Source organism: Macaca mulatta, chromosome 6 (assembly GCF_049350105.2).
Source record: "Macaca mulatta isolate MMU2019108-1 chromosome 6, T2T-MMU8v2.0, whole genome shotgun sequence".
NCBI lineage: Eukaryota > Metazoa > Chordata > Mammalia > Primates > Cercopithecidae > Macaca > Macaca mulatta.
Genome location: NC_133411.1, coordinates 132,501,145 through 132,520,979, shown reverse-complemented (window position 1 = coordinate 132,520,979; position 19,835 = coordinate 132,501,145). Strand labels below are relative to the sequence as shown.

At 34.1% G+C, this 19,835-nt stretch overlaps 1 protein-coding gene across 44 annotated transcripts in view; it reads right to left on the bottom strand.

Moving 5' to 3' along the window:
- The window catches only part of CSNK1G3 (casein kinase 1 gamma 3), a 103,596-nt gene that overhangs the window by 57,320 nt on the left and 26,441 nt on the right, over nt 1–19,835 (bottom strand). For 29 of the 44 annotated variants that reach the window (XM_078003888.1, XM_078003895.1, XM_028849158.2 and 26 more), the window contains 3 exon segments: nt 12,761–13,186; nt 5,468–5,508; nt 1,163–1,232 (listed from right to left, as the gene is read on the bottom strand). The exons of 4 other annotated variants lie outside the window; for them this stretch is intronic. In XM_078003888.1, the coding sequence (XP_077860014.1) occupies nt 1,163–1,232; nt 5,468–5,508; nt 12,761–12,938 (289 nt within the window). In that variant the 5' untranslated portion in view covers nt 12,939–13,186. 44 annotated transcript variants of the gene reach the window in all.

Below are 19,835 nucleotides of genomic sequence, written 5' to 3'. Positions count from 1 at the left end.
ATCAGACTTAAATACGTATTATAAGAAGTCTATAGTGATGAACACATTACTACAAAATTTAAAACTTATTGTCCCTGCAATGACTATTCATTTGCAAAGTGTGCTCTTAGAAAAACAGAATGTAAATTTGGTATCAGTATTAAATGGACAGCTCTATCCACTAGAATGTAAACATGCTTACGAAAAGATACATGAAGAAATTCCATTTCATCAAATCTGGAGAAACAAAATTCCCCTACCTGTATCATACAAGAAGCTATACAAGTAAAATCCTTTATTGAATAGAAGTATACAGAAAAGTGCTGTGAGAACCTTTTTAACATAAAGAAAATGTAACATACAATAGAAAGTTTTTCCATGAATTATCTCTAGTGGCATGAAATAATCTCACTTAAATTTAGAGTTTATATAAAAAAATACCCACATTAGTTGCCTAGGGTTGCTGTAACAAATTACTACAAATTTGGTGGCTTAAAACAACAGAAATTTATTTTTTCAGTTATAGAGGTGAGAGTCTGAAATCAGTTTCGCTGGGCCAAAAAATCAAGGTGTTTGCAAGGCCACACTCCCTCTAGAGACTCTAGGCAAAAGTACTAGAAGCCTCTCCCAGATTCTTATGGCTGCTCTGCTCCAGTCACAATGCCTACTCCTTTTCTGCATGCGTAAATGTCCCTCTGCCTCTCTTACAAAGACTTGTAATTGCATTTAATGCCCACTAGATAATCCAGAATAATCTCTCCATCTCAAAATCCTTAATTTATTATACCTGCAAAGTCTTTCTCATACAGTAACATGTAGAGGTTCTAGGGATTATGATACGGATATCTTCTATGTGGCCATTTTTCAGCCTACCACTATATTATAAGCCACTTCAACAGCTATAATAGTGCCAAAAAGACTAAGAATATGGAAGAAGTATGCATTTTATATACCCAAATTAAATTTTTTCACAATGTTCTCTACTTGTATCAGCAGAAACATAAAAAGCTCCAAATTTGTCATAAAATTAAAAAGGGATCCTAAGACAACAGTAAGAAAACGTATAATAAACATAGCCGTATGAAGTGATTTTCTTAACCAAACTTAAAAAAACATTCCTTGAAACTAAAAAGTCATGACAATCCACTTTATTTCAAATTTAAAAATTAATACAAGACTTTACCTCCAGATCCTAACTGCTTATAGAATCTGTATTCCAAATGTAGCTGTGGTGCTCTTGATTTCATGGGCTCCTAATTGAAAAACAAAAAAAGACATTTAAGTTATTAAAAGGGCACTAGGCCCCAACACAAATGTTACAAATTTTGGTGTCAATGCCATATATTACGTAATAGTCTACTAGGCATCTTTGTCTAAGATTAGATTCATATAAAAATCAACTTTCTGTTCAATGTAAAATAAAATGATGCTACAAATGTACATAAACTAAGTAGCCATTAGATCAGGCAGCAGAAAAATCCCTTAAGTTTGACTCTGACCCTGAGAAAAATATGTTCTGAACATTCATCTCTAGAGAAATGATGGCCCTTTTACTATTTCTCCGGTTCCCCAAATTCACCTCTGAACTGTATATTTCTTCCATAAAGGTTCTAGATTAAAGTTAAGCCATAGGATAGTAAGAAAGAACAAAAATGGGAATATGGAAATGTTGATAGTAGCAACAATGTCTTAAATTTTTTTCCCTAAGGTATAACTCATATGCAATAAAACACACAGTTCATAAGTGTTAAATCCATATCGACTCCATGTATCCCTATAACCACCACACCAATCTATAGAGCATTTCCATCATCCCTTTTTTACTTACCACCTTTGGATTAGTTTTGCCTGTTGCTGGATTTCACCTAAATGATATACAGTGTATGCTTTCTGTTGTGTCCAGCTTTTATCATTCGACATAAAATGTTTTTGAGATTCATACACACACACACACACACACACACACACACCACGTACACACACACACAACATGTACAGAGGAAACATAGGTTTTAGACATTAGAAATAATATTAAATATGAAAATACAAGAAGCAGAAAACTGTATCAGGGTAACAGGAAATTTTAAAAAGAACCAACAGAAAAGTATAAAGGTAAGAGAAAATTTCAAAAAGAATCAATAGAACTTTGAAAAATAAGAGAATACAATAACTAAATTTAAAACTCATTTTGCCAGCAGATTAGCATAACAGAAGAGAGAATTTGGAAACTGTAAGGCAGACAGAAAAACTATACAGAATGTATCATGAAGGAAGAAATACTGGAAAACAGAAGAAAAGATTAGAGACCTGGACAATCCAGTGAGGTTTAGTATGGATTTGATAAGAGTACCAGGAGGAAAGGAGACAGAAAAGTCAGCAGAGGCAACAACTGGATAAATTATTGCTATGAATATTCAAGAATTCATGAGGATAACAAACCACCAATTCAAGAGGAATGTGAATCCCAAACAGGGTAACTAAAAAGAATTTTATACCAACACATCATAACGAAACTATGAGCAACAACAAAAGAATTCACATAAACAACATTAATATCCCACTGCAAAATTTAGAAATTTTATTACAGGAGAAAAACAATCAGCTTAGTTCTTGAGAGGCAGGATAGTACAGTAGTTAAGAGCATAGACACTGAAACTAAATTGTACTAGGTTTGAATCCTAAATCCTCTACTTCTAACTGTGTAACTTTCAGCAAATTATTTAACTTTTCTGTACTTTCCAGTTCCCTCATCTGTAAAATTGGGTTAAAACTTAACCTTTCTATAAAGTACTTAAAACGGTGCCTTCTATACATAAGCACTATATTACCTATAATTATTCAGTTAACTACCTAGAAGTACATAACCTTAAGATGCAATAAAAAGGTGTCCATGTAAACAATCACAAATGAAATTAAATACATAACTTATTCAATCACTAATACCCCTTAGATAAAAATAGAGACCCAAATCTCACTTAGTTGAGTCATTTCAACTAGATTCCAGTACTTAAGTAGCAAAGTCTTAACACTATATAATAAAAGTCACCTTCCCCAGGATGATATTTTCATTATTCATGTACAACAAGATATAAGGATGGTAGCTGAGGTAATATTAACAAATTATCTTGAAACAAACTTTTGATCTGAACTAGGGTAATATTAGACAAACGAAAAAAATCTTCATAAGAGATGACGAAGCTGAAAGCAGTCACAGAAATCTGCTCTCCGAACTCAGGTTATCAAATTATGCCTTTATTTGTACCAAGCAAAGTATAAAAGCCAGATAGCACTGAGGTATACAGACATAAGATTTTCAAGTGATTACTTTTATGGCAGGTCTAAACAAAATCACGTTATCTGGCACAAATAGATATAACAGATACAAATGAAAAAACATATAAAGAAATCACGAACTAAGTAACAAACTATCGTTTAATGGTATATGTGAGAAGTTTTCTGTCCTTCCAATATTTTGGATGAACGTGAGGTGAACATGACTAGATACCACTCTACAACCTCAAAATACTAGAAACATAGATCCAAAACCATTCCTAGTTCCCCCAAAGAACAATGAATAACCATAATTATTACATGTAATGCTGATCATTGTGCTTTAAACGATCATTTAAAGCTGATCATTGTGCTTTTTCTCTCTAAAAAAGGGGAGAAAAGTAATTAAGAGGACAGAGATACAGCACAAAAATAAACTTTAAAAAGTGATATATGGGTATGTATGTAAGAAGGCTGAAAGATGACATAATAAATGTTTAGTAAGGCATCAATGGTCTGAACAAGTTCCAAATCTATAAATAATAGGACCTAAGGATCACCACTTAATGAATGTAACAGATAACGAAAAGTCAGTCTAGAGCAGGGGTTTCCGCTTTGACACGATGGTTTATCTGCCTTAACATATCAGATAAATATCATTCACAAACAAAACACGCTCCCGTGAGTAGAGTTGCTCTCTACAGGCTGTTGCATCAATAGCACAGACTGTAAATACTGCCACACTTTTATCCTTGCACACCACAAGAATTGTTGTAGGTTCAGGACCACTGGCCTACAACATGAGAAAAGGAAGAATTTCAAAGAAATGAAAGTCGGCAATGCCTGTTCAAACAATGTCCAGGCTGGGCACAGTGGCTCAAGCCTGTAATCCCAGCACTTTCGGAGGCCGAGGCAAGCGGATCCCACAGTAGGCCTCCCCACTGTGATTAATATTCACCAACCTCTTGTTCTGATTTTATGCTCATGAGGGGATCCTATAATTTTAACTTGGCTTTCTATGTACATTGGCCTATAGAAAGAAATTTGGGCTTTCTAGACCTGTAAAATACCTCATTATTAGTTAGAAATTCACTCTTTCCTGAATCTGAGAGCTTGATAGTGTGAATTGATTACTGTGAATCCACCTCTAAGAAACGCTGACAATTGGTGAGATAACCTTATCAGGTTTTGTTTCATAAGCCACGGACCAGATCTTACTACCAAGATGGACTCATCTAGCTAAAACCCAGTCTAAAGCCACATGTCAGCCAACCAGTCTCCTTCATGGCACTGCAACCCTACTGTACATCTTTATTTTGAGTGAAAATAAACATTTGTTACACTAAAACTTGATCTATACTCAAAAGATACTTAATATTAAATATTAGAGTTTTTCTATTTCCTCCCATTTGCCTCTTCTCCTAATAGTCTCTCTTTTATATATTCATTTCACATTATCCTAATAACAGAGGTTATATTGACAGACAAGGTTGAGAAAGGCAGAGAAAACCAAGCCATGCTAAACTTCAGGGAAACCTGGCTGGCAAACCAGACAGAAAAGTTGTACCAGAAAAAGTATGTTGTATAAAAATAATTCCTAGATCCCAATTTTTCCAAAAGAGATCTCTCTCTGCTTTGCAGCTGTAATACTGGGCATATTGAAGACTTCAGAATAATTTCACGGGAGTTTGCTTTCCCTGTTATCTATCACCTACCACATCAAGCATTTCTGGATCCCTGAAAGTCAAGCAATATCCAGCTTTGCCATATATATGAAGTAACAATTTAAAAAGAAACTTCAGAAGCTACCTGGAAGTATGTTGTCAGAGAATATAATCCTGAATACTAAGAACACTTTTGTTTTATCAAAATGTTTGAATCAGAAGGCAAAATCTTGTTAATTTTTATCTAATTAAAAATCCTTCCCTAAATTAAAAATAGGGCCATGATCCAGAAATTCAGTTCTATAATGCTGCCAAAGTAAAGGGATTGAGTTTTTGTGGCACAGACAAACAAAAATGTCCTACACATTACCATATACTTTAAGAGCAGGATGATGTTAGGAGCTTAACAACAAAAGATTAGCTATGCATATAACTGTCAAATAAACATCCAAATTACAAATGACATGCAAACAAAAAGTAATTAAAATATGTAAGTTAATCACTTAAAAAGTAACAAAGAAATAATTAAGAAAAATTAAGAAACAGGAACTTACCAACTTAATTGCCACATATTCATTTGTGTATAAATTTTTCCCTTGAAAAAGAAAAAAAAATCAGATTCTGCAAGTAACTGATTTTAAAGATACATTATATAAAACTGTACTCTGAAAAAAAAACACATAATACATTTAATTAAAGCATAGGTTTTTGCTTCTACTTGGCAAAAAAACTTAACAAGGAAATATTTAAACTTATTATCAACTCAATGATGTATTTAGTATTTCACCTAGATTCAGACTAGAAAGTGATACAAACACTACAGATACTAATAGCCCACTTATAAAAACGGAAAAATTCTGACTTTGTTGGAATATTGTATACAATTTAAAAGTAATCAATAGTCAAATGCATGCTTAAAAAATTTCAAAACCAGAACTCCTATATAAGAATACCAAATTCCTCTCCCAACCACCATTTCATTTTAAATCCATCGCTATTATGAGATGTAATCTTACTAGGACTCATATTTAATCCAGTAAATATATTAAATAAACTTAAAATATCTGAAATAAAATTTTAAAACATTCGATAATTGGCTGTGATAAACTAACCACTTTGAGGAGAAAAATAGTTACTGGCACCTCACCTTACAACCAAATTAATTCCAAAATTCTTAAGAGTTAAATACAAGCTAAAAACAAGAATATTTATCACATCCATACATTAAGGATTTTCTGAGCATAAGAAGATCATGGCTGGCGCAGTGGCTCACATCTGTAATCCCAACACGTTGGGAGGCCGAGGCAGGCGGATCACGAAGTCAGGAGTTCAAGACCAGACTGACCAACATGGTGAAATCCTGTCTCTACTAAAAATACAAAAATTAGCCAGGCATGGTGGCGCACACCTGTAATCCCAGCTACTCAGGAGGTTGAGGCAGGAGAATTGCTTGAACCCAGGAGGCGGAGGTTGCAGTGAGCCAAGATCGCACCACTGCACTCCAGCCTGGGCAACAGAGCGAGACTCCATCAAAAAAATTAAAAAATAAAAATTAGGATCATAATGTTTTATACAAATTTGATTACATAAAATATTTAAAATATTTAATATCACTAGAGATTTAATATCACTAACATGTAAAGAATTCAAATGAATTACAGTAATCTTTAGCACTGGCAAATCAAAAATAATCTAGAAAATTCCAACTGGTCAGCATCTGTAGTCAAAGTAGAGTACTATGGAGAATTTTGGAAGCACTAAGTATATGAAAATAATTTGATTAACGTGTAAGAACATTAAAAAGAATTAAAAAACAGTACATGATTTCTGAATTTCCAGTATTTTTTCAATTAGCATATATTACTTTCATAGTGAGGAAAATAGAACAATAACAGTTTTTTGGTTTGTTTTTTTTTTTTAACAGTGAGAGTAACTGGCCCTGGTCACATTGGCTACTGAACACAGAAGCAACAATCAACAACTTTGACACATGTGATTTTCCAGCATAATAGCCTGAACCTCCTTCCATACAGCAGCTGATGAACAGTAGTAAAACTTCTAGGCAAAATTTTAGCTTTAGTTGTGTTGCCACCTTTGTACAGTAGTGTTTATTTATACAAATATTATAATACTTTTCTGAATTTTGTCCTTATTGTACAAAATTGAGTGAAAATAAAGGACAAAAAGAAGTATTCATATTAACACTAAGTAACATAGGTGTCATAAACTCAATACAGTTGGCAAAAAGGATGGAACGCAACAGAAGTTCCAAAAGTGGTCAACTTTAAGCTCTTTTCATATACTCATTGAACTTATATACATATTTTCAAAAATTACAGAATATTTTCATATTTTTAGTCAATTAGTTCAACATTTAGATATACCTTCATATATATTTTCAAAAATGCATTATGTATGAAAAGTTAGGTTTCCTCTATTAAACTTGGCAGTAAATAATTTAATGATATTCACAATGAAGAACTTAATGTCAAAGAACATTAACAAAAGACAATTCTGGTTTTGAGTTCCAAGACAGAATTTGTATTTCCCAAACATATTATCATCTTTTCATAACTATTTTGTATATGATGTTTATTCATAAGTACACAAGGAAAAAACTTCACAGGACAAGAAGTTAGGTTAACTACAGATCTCAAAGAATCAAAATACACCAAATGCCTCTAAAAGTACTATTTTTGTACTCCAATGTCTACCTTTGAGGTCACAGCAGAAAGCACTAAATCCTAAAAGGATCATCTTTTTTTGAATACTAGAGATTTTGCTGAAACTTGAAGTCACAATGATGAACAAAGATTAAACAATAACACAAGTGCATTTTTGTCACCTAGCATAGCCACAGCCTCACTTTTAAACAGTATTTGTTATACACGTAAACAAACAAATGATGCAAAGTATGTGTTTATGGATGGTGTGAGTAAGGTGTGAATAAAAGGGAAGGAATGTGCATGTAGTGAGAATCCCATCAAAAGAAAAATCCAAGTAAACTGGTGCCAGTTAAGTGATGTTTTAATCCAATTTTAAAAGACATTTCCAGTAAAGCATTGTGCCATATTAAACTTGAAAATATAGTTTTACCAATTTTGTGGCTTTGGGGTGGTAATTATCAAAAACTATTTTCTTCAAAAACTATATATGTTTACAGCAGAAACAACTATTTACCCACCAATAGCCATTCTCCCCCTACAGAATGCCCAAGCTTGAAAATGGCTGCCCAGCTAAAGACTACACTGCCCGCCTCTCTTTCAGCTTAGTGTGGCCATGTGACTTAAGTTCTAAATATCAATGGACATTAAGTATGTTCCTCCTCACTTCCAGAAAGGAATGTATATGCTCCTGCCCCTTTTTTTCTGTATTCTTGCTGGCTGGGAGATGGAAACAGCTAAAGCAATTTGTGCACAGAGACTGAAGTCACATATTAAGGATGCAGAGGTACCCTGACAGCCTTGAGGTTTCTCCCTCTGGTCTGTGTGGTGTGAAATGAAAATAAACCATTTGCTTGGAACCACTATATACTGAATTTTTTTGTTACTGTCTTACAGTCTATTCCTTAGTTATTATATTTTTCAGGTAAGTTTTATGGTAGCTTTGGTTAGAAACAGCAGAAAAATCAATAAACATGAAAATGATGAACCCATTCAAATCTATATATTCATTTGATAATATATTGTAAGGCCTGCAGAATTTTCAACAAAGCAATTATCAAATATAAACAATAAAATAAGGAGTTACTAGCTATGTAGGAATAAGAAAAGAACAAAAATAAGAGATGTTATGGAAGCTCCTGTGGCATACTTAATTATGTCAAAAGTTACAATGTCTTATTTCAGACATGGTTATTCATAAAGCAATACATAATATTCTCTTCTGTGCTCTTTTATATGATAGACAGATGTGGCCACAGAGTACAAAGGGAAGTCCCTCATGAAAACAAAGGTTATTATACTTACAAATTCTGGACAGGAAGTCACATCACATGCCACACAGGATCACAGGGGAAACGCTAGGTTTTGGTTAGGTGTCAGAAAAACGAGCAAGGGAAATGCCTAGGCCAAAGCATTTACTGGGGTTTCCCAGGGAAAGGCAAGGCAGGGCAGGGTAAATAGTTAAGGATTACTTAGTTTGAATAATTCCAGTGACTTCTGGGCTATAAGAATGGGTCTCTAGCTTCCAGGTACCTGGCCCTGGGGATGATAAGGTAGAGGATATTGCCTCCTAGGTGTATGGGCCAGATAGAAAAAGGGTGGGGATTGGTTAGTGCGCATATCATAGGCATGCTCCCAGCTCAGTTTTTGGCTACTTCTAAGAATTGGCTAACCTCTGGAGGGGCAATCTCTTCCCAGCCAGAAAGGTTTTTTAAGAAGTCAAAACATCATAATATACAGAAAAATAAAAATACATATATAATACGACCCTATATTTTAGCTAGCTATGTTTGGTCTTATTCAGTGCCTGTCAAAAACATTCCTAGGAGTTTGACTGCCTGAACTAGATACATCTACCAATGCAGAATGCAAACCTTACTACCAACACATAAAAGACAACTACAAACACAGATGGTTCTCAACTATGATGGTTCAATTTGAGATATTTCAACTTTATATAATGATGTAAAAACAACACGTATTCAATAGAAACCATACTTTGAATTTTGATCTTTTCCTGAACTAGCAATATGAAGCAGGATACTATCTCACTATGCTGGGCAGATGCAGTGAGCTGCCGCTCTCAGTCAGCCACACAACCACGAGGGTAAACAACCAATATTCTACACCGTACTGCGTGGCCAGCATTTTCTGGATATTGTGTTTTGGGGTTTCCAATGTCATTATGTCTATAAAACGCCCGTTTTCAACTTATGATATTTCAACTTAAGATGGGTTTATCAGGATGTAAACCCATCTTAAGTTAAGGAGCATCTGCACACCAAATCACCATCCTTATTTATTTTTATTTTTTTTAGAGACAGGATCTCACTATACTGTCCATGCTAGACTCAACCTCCTAGAATCAAGTGATCCTCCTAGCTCAGCCACTCCACTCCAGTAACTGGAACTACAGATATGCCCCACCACACTTGACTGTTCATTTTAAAATAAAAACAGAATCCAGATAAAAATGATAAACACATATTTAAATTTAAAAGCAAATAAATATAATTTAAAATTATTATTTTAAATGTTTACTTATTTTTTTTAATCTCATGGACTTTTTTTTTTTTTTTGAAACAGAGTCTCACTCTGTCACCCAGGCTAGAATGCAGTGGCACAATCATAGCTCACTGCAACCTTAAACTCCTCAGCTCAAGTGATCTTTCTGCCTCAGGCTCCTGAATAGCTAGGACTATAGGCATAAACCATCATACCTGGCTAATTTTTTATTTTCTGTAGAGATAGACTCTCGCTATGTTGCAGAGGCTGGTCTTGAACTCCTGGCCTCAAGCCACCCTCCTGCCTTGGTCTCCCAAAGTTCTGGGATGATAGATGTGAGCCACCATGCCAAGCACCACAGGTCTCAACTTTTAAATGCCCTGCAATGTCTGGGACAGTCTTCTACCCCAAAAAAGAACTGCCCAGGCCCAAATACCAACAGCACCTTTTTGAAAATCACTTACCTATAGTATACCTTATAGTCTTTCTTACCCAATACTAACCATATAAAATTTCAGTACCAGTAATCAAATGTTAAAGATGTATCTATTAATGAGGTTTTAAAGAAAGTACTTTAAGAATATAAACCAGCTTTTAACATTAGTGTTTATCCAGGTATAGAAAGACTAATGCTTGTAATAACGTTTTCTTAACAAAGAAACCATCTGAGGCTTTTTGAAAAAGCAGTAAAATACCCTTTTAGAAGTCTATGAAAAAGGAAGAATAAATGATTAAACTAGCTCTACATGTACATATTAAAAGTATACATAAAACACAGAGATATAGAGATAATACATTTAAATAAATTTACATAAATATACAGATATATATATACACACACACACACATATCAAAGACCCATACATAAATCAGATAGATAGAATAGACAGATAGATGTAATAAGAAGCCATCATACTCCTATTCCTGCCTATTCACAGACTACAAAAGAAAGGGGTGTTTTACTTCTTTTTCAGTACATGACATATATAGCCTCAGTATATGGTACATATAGTTTCTCATACTTCTCATATTGCCCTTGTTAAAATGGTCAACTAGCTTTGTGTGAATACACACACACACACACACACACACCCCTATATACATGTGCCATGTGTGTGTATATATGTGTGTATTCACACAAATACATATATGTGTATGTGTAGTTATTTTGAAATAAATTATATGAATCAGATTCTGAATAAAAATGGCCAAAGTATATGCAAGTATAGTGTTGGTCTTTTTACATTATCATCTAAATTTAATACTATAACAATAACCTAGGAAGTGGAAATAATCCTGATATAAAAAAAAAATGTGAGGCCCTGAGTGGTTAAATGACTTATCTGCTCCATAAGGCACTATTTTTATATTTTTCCAGCATATTATCAATGACTAATCATGCCTGGTACATGATAAATATGTAATAAGTACTGGATGGATGTTCCTGAGAATTATATACAATAACAACAGATTATAAACACATAAATAATGTTTTCTCTAACTCCAAAGTCTGAAACAATTTAAGAATGTCAAAGTATCTAATTCAATATCCTTCAAATAATAAAACATAAAACATTCACCCTTTCAAATATTTGAGTCCCTACTAAATGTGAGCCTGCCAGCCACAACATGTAACAACTATGTATAAACTATATTACTGCCTTTTATTGGCTTGCTTCATTCAAATATTTAACGTGTATCAACTACACAAAACTAGTAAGATGAAGGAGTCACTACAAATTAGGGTACTTTACAAGACGAAAAGGAGAAGTAGTTGAATAGGTAAACATAAAATTGGATTTATTTCTAGCAGCAGGACTGAATCGAAAAGAAACTGTGAAGTCAAATTTTCTTTTTACATCTAAAGTTCACTACTGGTGGTCCACTGACCAGAGCCCTCAGGGTACCTAAATACTGACTTCTATAAAACCATACCACCCTCCTTCTTAGTTTTCTGCAATGGAAAAGCTACATCACTACTGTATTAGAAGTTAAAACACCTAGATTTTGATCCTGAGCTTGTTATTCAATTGTTGTGAACATCTGACAATTAACTTTCCCTCACTGAGTTCCAGTTGCCTTGAATATAGAGTTAGGAAGCTTAATTAGTCCAGTGTTTCCCAAACTTGCCTAATTATAATAACCTGAATCAATACTCTGAGCCCCTTGTTAAGAATATAGACTCCTGAGCTCCACCCCAGACATACTTGGGGCAGAAGGAAGGGTAGAAAAGAAAAAATTAAATTACAGTGATGTAAATTTCATTAATTCTATGCAGTTTCAGTATATTAACTTGACTTTAAGCCATCCCTATGCCCCAAAAGTTATCAGTTACTAATCATTTTTGAATCTGAAAAAGTAGCCTACAGATCATTCCTAAAGAACACTGCAAAGGCTTTACTGGCAGCTATTTCAGCCTACTGGGCTATTTTAATTTAATTGTTTTCTCATAATCTGGATGGTCAATCTCCGGGTGGTTAAAGTAGACATTCCTGTACTAGGGAATTTCTTACACATGAAAATACAAGTACAAAAGAAATTTCCAACATACGTATTCTTTAAAATTACCACAACCATTAAACAACTAAACAATTAAATAACTAAATCATTTTCATTAGAAAGTATCTTCCAATTTTTAAAATGTTTATAACATAATGGAATAAAAAAAAATAGTCTTACCTAATCGTAATTCTCCAAAATTGCCACATCCAATTTTTTTTCCAACTCTAAAGTTAGGTCCAACCATTAAAACTCCAGACGATGAAGACCCAGTTCCTCGAGTGTTGTGTCCTGATCGACCACTAGGTCGTGCCATTCTATCATCTGATTTGTCCTTGTCTTTCTTTTTATTTTCCATATCAAGTTTGCGGTACTCCACTTTGAATTCTTTAATCAAGACAAGCACACTGAAATAGGGTATTGTGAAAATAGGTACATCACTAGGTAACTGTACCAGATGGGTAATGTTAACATTCAAATTGCAGTAGGTAGTCAATTAACTGCAGCATGCTCATCCCATTCGTAAAATTTTTCTCAGTTGTCTTTTCAGCAAAACATGTCTTCAAAATTATCTTTTCAATGATGTGAGCTGATATTGATAGAGAGCTAGAATATTAAGAAAATGAAATTAGTCAACTAAGAATTTTAAAATACGTGTCTGGGAAATTAGATAACATAAGTTTAGGCAAGAATTACTGCTATCTATTGATGCCCATTGAAATCAAACCACAGTACACTTTTTTATTTATATACCTTAATACCAAAGATATGAAACAAAGATATCAGGGATTCAATTACTTCTTAAAAATTAAAGAACAAAATTATATTGTTTCATAAATCAACATACATTCACTAATATAAACCTCCCAACTTAAAATTACCTCAATTAGACAAAAAGTACTCAAAAAATTCCAGTAAGTCAATATAAGATTTTCAATTTAGAAGCAGAAAGAGAATGAATTATAAAAATAAAATACCTTAATAAAAATATATATTCCCCATGTTCATCTACTTAATAATTTTCAGTCTTTTTTAAATATATATTCTCATATGATTTTCATTTATTCAAATATTACCCTATAATTAAACATGGGATTGGAGCACAGAACTGACAACATCAAGAACATTCTTCCTATCCCTCAAGGAAAACAATTAATTCTTATATAACATTTAACCTGGGCCTTAAAAACATAAATGTAATTTTGCAAGACTATGAAATGTTGACAGGCATCAACCTTATCAGATGCAGAAATTAGGTATTAAATTTCTAACACACAGATAACAACATTAAAGCTCAAAATATTTTTCAAGGCTTTTGGAAGAGTCTGCCCCATTCATATTCTCTGGAAATTGCAGTGATCAAATGTACCTCAATTCTGTGGTAATTCTGCACCCTTATAGGATTTCCCTACTTTTGTTTGAACAATTTGAGTGGGTTCTCATTCTTTGCTGTTAAAGAAGCTGTAACTTCAAAATACAGTCACTAATGAAGAAACAAGGATTGATATCAAATAGTTATTCCTATTACAGAAATTTTCTAATTATATAATGCAACCACAACAAGTGTTGAAACAAATAGTATTTTCTGGTAATTTTCAGCAACTCCCCAAATATGCAATTACTGTTACAAGTAGTGACTAACTGGGGCCTGTGGTGTAGGCAATAAGGGAATTTACCAAGACAGATGGTAAAGAAAGGCAGACTTATTAGAAAAAGTAGGAAAACACTTTGCAAGAAAGCAATGGGCAGATTAGCGAGAGAGGAGCTGACTGAAAAGACACCAAGGCTTGGTGGGGATTTTATAGGATCGTTCTTGTGCTGGAGAGGGCTATGTGCAGCACTGATAATGCCAAGGTTGCAGTGAGCTAACCTGCATTTTTCTATCAGCAGAAGATCTGGTGTTAAGTTGGGCACAGGAAGACGGTGAGTTTTTTGGGCAGGAGGGCTACGTGTCCTGGACTATGAAGAAAGGCGGACTTACAGCTTATCTGCTTTTTCTTTTTACGCTCCCCTGCTCCCACCAGCCTGACTCCTTTTCCCTAATTAGGATTCCACAATCAGTCCTAACATCCAGTCTATTTATGAGGTTTCTTGTTTTATTTGCCATACTCTTATTTGCAGATGAAACTGTGAGCTCCTGTTCACTCTGCTTCCAGCCATGACAGAGTAACTATACTGAACATCTCTGCTTGTTGTAAACAAGTACAAAGCTGGACAAAACATATGAAGCACCTGTTTTTAAGCATCAAATAATAGGCAGTACAGACTGTGATCCCTGAGAAAAAAACACAAAAGGTGAGTCTCACCTTCATCCAAGCTCTCTGGCTAGGAGCAATTTCCTGACCACAGCACAAGGAGGTGAGGCTCAGGCAACACACCAGTGATCACAGATCAGAATTTGCAGCTGTTGAAGTAAATGAAATTCGCAGTACACAGTATCAAAAATGAAGGAGTTTTGCAGTGGTGTGGTGAGGTAAGGTGGCGGCAGGGCAGAAGGCTACGCTACATGTGTGCAAGGGAATAGTCTTAAAAAACGTAGCAGAAAATAGTTACTACAGTGTTAAATGAAGAATGGAGACACTGGAAGCTGCACAGAACTGAGAGACCTTAAAGTTCCTACTCAGTCATAGTAGAAGAAACTCACTAATATCCCAGCTGAACTGAGGCATTCAGCTCAGACGCCATAAAAACTCTTAAAAGTAAGGACCATACCCAACATAAGGCCTACTCTAGACTGTCCCAACTAAAGTCTAAAAATAAACCTAGATAGGATTCAGAGTAGCTCTGAGCACATTAACTGCATTCCAGAACAAAACTCAAGTCTCAAAAAGACAAAAAGCCAGACTCCCAACAATACTGAATTTCCAATGTCCATGACACAACTAAAAATTACCAAACATGTAAAGCAGCATCAAATGTAACCCATGGCCAAGAAACAAAGTTGTCAAAGGAGACAGACCCCAAGATGACCATGATGTTTGAATTAGAAGACACGACTTTAACACTAATAAATAGCTGTTAGAATCCTATTTAACTGGAGAAAAAGAAGAAATCAAATAAACAGCTAAAAACTCCCCAAATTTGGTAAAACAAACAAACAAAAATACTAAATCTAGGCATACCACAGTCAAGCTACTAAAATCCAAAAATTTTAAAAATCTTGAAAGCCAAGAGAGAAAAAAATACACGTGACATACAGGGGAACTAACTTCTTATCAAAAACAACGGAGGCCCAAAAGAAAATGGAAGGATATTTTCAAAGCAATGAAAGGGGGAATAAAAACTTTCAACCTAGAATTATTTTTCCCCTCTTTTTGCCACAGGTGTTGATGAATTCAGAATTCTACATCCAGTAATATTATTCTTTAAAACAAGGAGGAAAAAAAGCCATTTTTAGATGAAGGGAAGCTGAGAATTAGTTGCCAGCAGACCTGCACAACAGAAATGCTTTTAAAATAGTCCTTTAAGCTGAAGTAAATCACATAATACCAGACAGAAATTTGAAACTTTAAGAAGAAATCAAGAGCACTGAAACTAGGAAATGCATGGTTATTCTTTTCCTTTAAAGATAAATTACTATTTAAAGCATACACAATTTCTTAGTATCATATACAACAGGTAAAAGTAAAATATATGACAACATAAATGGCAATGAGGGGGAGTTGTAAATGGAATTACACTGTTTTAAGATTCCTTCTTGAAAATTATTGAGAGAAGATTTTAAGTCTTCTCACCACACACAAAAAAATGTGAGGTAATGTATATGTTAATTAGCTCTATTTAGCTATTCCACAATGTATACTTATTTCAAAATATCATGTTCTACACAATAAATATATATATAACTTTTGTTAAATATACAAATTAAAAATAAAACAGATGGGGAAAATATTATATTTGTGAAGAATTATGTGGTTCCATATTAATTCCAGGTAGCCAATGATAAGTTAAAACGCACATTTTAATACCTAGTTCAAACAATAAAAAATTAGTTACAATAGGAATAGCTAAAACGCCAGGACAAGAAATAAAATGGAAGATTAAACACTACTTGGTTGAAACAACAGAAGAGAAACAAAAGACATACGAGATAAAATAAAACAAATAGCAAGACAGTGGACTTTAAAACATACATAAAATGAAATAGACCAGATTTTCCCCCAAAAAGGCAAAAATTGTCAGACTATATAAAAAAGCAAGACTCAACTACAAACTGTTTACAAGAAACTATTTTAAATACAAAGACAAGCAGTGGCTCACAACTGTAATCCCAGCACTTTGGGAGGCAGAGGTAGATGATTCTCTTGAGCTCAGGAGTTCAAGACCAGCCTGGGCAACATGGTGAGAGCCTGTCTCTACTAAAAATACAAAAATAAAAAGCCAGGAGTGGTGGTGCACACCTGTAGTCCCAGCTACTTGGGGGGCTGAGGTGGGAGAACGGCTTGAAGTTGTGAGGCAGAGGTTGTAGAAAGCTGAGATTGAGTCACTGCACTCCAGCCTGGGCAGCAGAGTGAGACCCTGTCTCAAAATAAACAAACAAATACAAATATAAGATAGACTGAAAGTTAAATAATAGAAAAAGATATACTGTGTAAATAGCACATATACGAAGCTTGTGAGGCTATAATATTATCATACAAACTGGACATCAAAACAAAGGATTATCTCCAAATTTACAGAGGTGCATTTCATAATGATAAAAATATCAATTCAACAGAAAGACATAAAAACCATAAATATATATGAGCAAAATGAGGCAAAACAAAACTAAAAAGAAAAAAGGCAATCATTGTTAAAAAAATTTTAATACCATGCTTTCAATAATCAACAAGGTATAAGACAACAAGGTATAAGACAAAAGATCAGTATGTATATGGTAGATCTAGATAATACCATCAACTACCTTGAGCTAACTAACATTCATAAAATACCGCAAAATAAAATTCCCTTTCGATGCTCACCAAGAAAAATCATACGCTGTGCTATAATTTAAATCTCAAGTAACTAAAATATTACAGAGTATATTTGGTCAAAATAGAATTAAATTAGAAATCACCAGACTTGGTGGCTCATGTCTATAATCCCAGCACTTTGGGAGGCCAAGGTGGGTATATCACTTGAGGTCAAGAGTTCGAGACCAGTCTGGCCAACATGGTTAAACCCCATCTCTACAAAAATACAAAAATTAGCCAGACATGGTGGCGCATGTCTGTAGCCCCAGCTGCTCAGGAGGCTAAGGCAGGAAAATCACTTGAACCTGGGAGGTGGAGGTTGCAGTGAGCAAAGATCATGTCACTGCACTCCAGCCTGGGCAACAGAGCGAGATACTATCTCAAAAAAATTTTAAAAAATAATAATTAAATTAGAAATCAATAGCTGTATAGCAGCTACAAAAGTCCCAAAATTTGAAAATTAAACGCACATTTAAATTCATGAGTTGATAAAAAATCACAACAGAAATTAGAAAAAAATCTAATTTGTAATTCTAATACTTAGCAGAAAACTAGAAGCTTTAAATGCCTATATTAGAAAAGAAGTTTTTAATTGGTTATCTGGACTTCCTTCTTAAAACAGCTAAAGAAAAGAGCAAATCAGACAAGAGTTGAGGAAGTACTTCAGTAGAGTTACTACTAACATAGACTTATAGGAAAATATAGTCTTAATGAGCAAAAACAGGAATTCTCAGCTGATAAACAGAAAAATACCAAAACAAAGAGAAAAAAAAAAGAGAACCTCGAATAAAAACTGTCATATCTGAAATGAAAAACTTCACTAGATACACTCAATGGCAAACTGGATAAAGCAGAAGAAAGTGTCAATAATTTCCAAAGAAATTATCCAGATAGGAAAATCAACAAAACAGAAAATAGACCACAGTAGAAAAAGTAAAGACAAAAACTGTTTCTTTGAAAAAGGTCAACGAAATTTCTACCTCTTAGCAAAAATGATCAAGAACAAAAGAGAATATACAAATTACCAATAAGAACAATGAAAGAAGGGATATCAAAATGATCCTATAAATACTGGAGGACAAAGGACTATGAGTAACTTTAGGTCAATAAATTTAATACTGATGAAATGGACAAATTCTTTGAAAAATGTAATATAGGGATACAAGGTGAAACAAAATATCAAAAGTTCCATATCTATTTTTAAAACTTAATCTATTAAAAAAAAGTATTCCCATAAAGATGATTTCACTGGTGAATTTTATCAAATATTAGGAAAAAGTAATACTATTCTAAAGCTCTTTCAGGACACAAGAATTATCAATTTACTTTGTGAGATCAGCACATTCCTAATACAAAAGCCTGACAAAAACAATTCAAGCAAAGAAAATTAAACCTGCATTTCTCATGAGCATAGATACAAAAATTCTTCACAACATAAGCAAATATGTAGAAAGTTTAACAAATAATAAGCAAACAGGGTTTAATACTAGAAATGCAGGATTGACTTAACATTTGAAATCAACGCACCATCAAACTAACAGAAAAAAGAAACCCACAGGGACCTTTTTTTTTTTTTTTTTTACCTGCTCTGTCACCCAGGCTGAGTGCTGGAGTGCAGTGACACAATCACAGCTCACTGCAGCTTTGACTTGCTCAGGCTCTGGTGATATTACTACCCCAGCTTCCCAAGTAGTTGAGACCACAGGCGCACACCACCACATTCAGCTAATTACTTCTGTTTTTTGTACAGACAAGGTTTTGCCACATTGCCCAGGCTGGTCTCAAACCCTTAGGCTCAAGCAATATACCCGCCTCAGCCTCTCAAAGTGCTGGCATTACAGCCCAATGGGATAATTTCTACAGACAAGAGATTATGTTTGACAAAATTCAACCCACAACCAGGCGTGGTGGCTCATGTCTATAACTCCTGCATTTTGGAAGGCCAAGGCTGCAGGATTGCTTGAGGCCAGGCCAGGCTGAGAAACAAAGCAAAACCCTGTTTCTACAAAAATGTATTTTTAAAAAATAGTAATTTGAAATGGATCATAGACCTAAATACAAATACCAGAACCACAGAGAGGTATCTCTGCTATCTTAAGGTAAGTAAAAATTTCTTAGAAGGTGCTAAAATCACTAATCATTAAAAATCTTACAGAGTCATCAAAATCAATCATTTCTCATCAAACGACAGCTTTAAAAAAACAAATAGAAACACTTCACAATGGGCTAAATTATTTTATATGAGTGTGTATAAATACGCTGCAACTGAATAAGAAAAACAACTTTTTAAAAAAATTATTAAA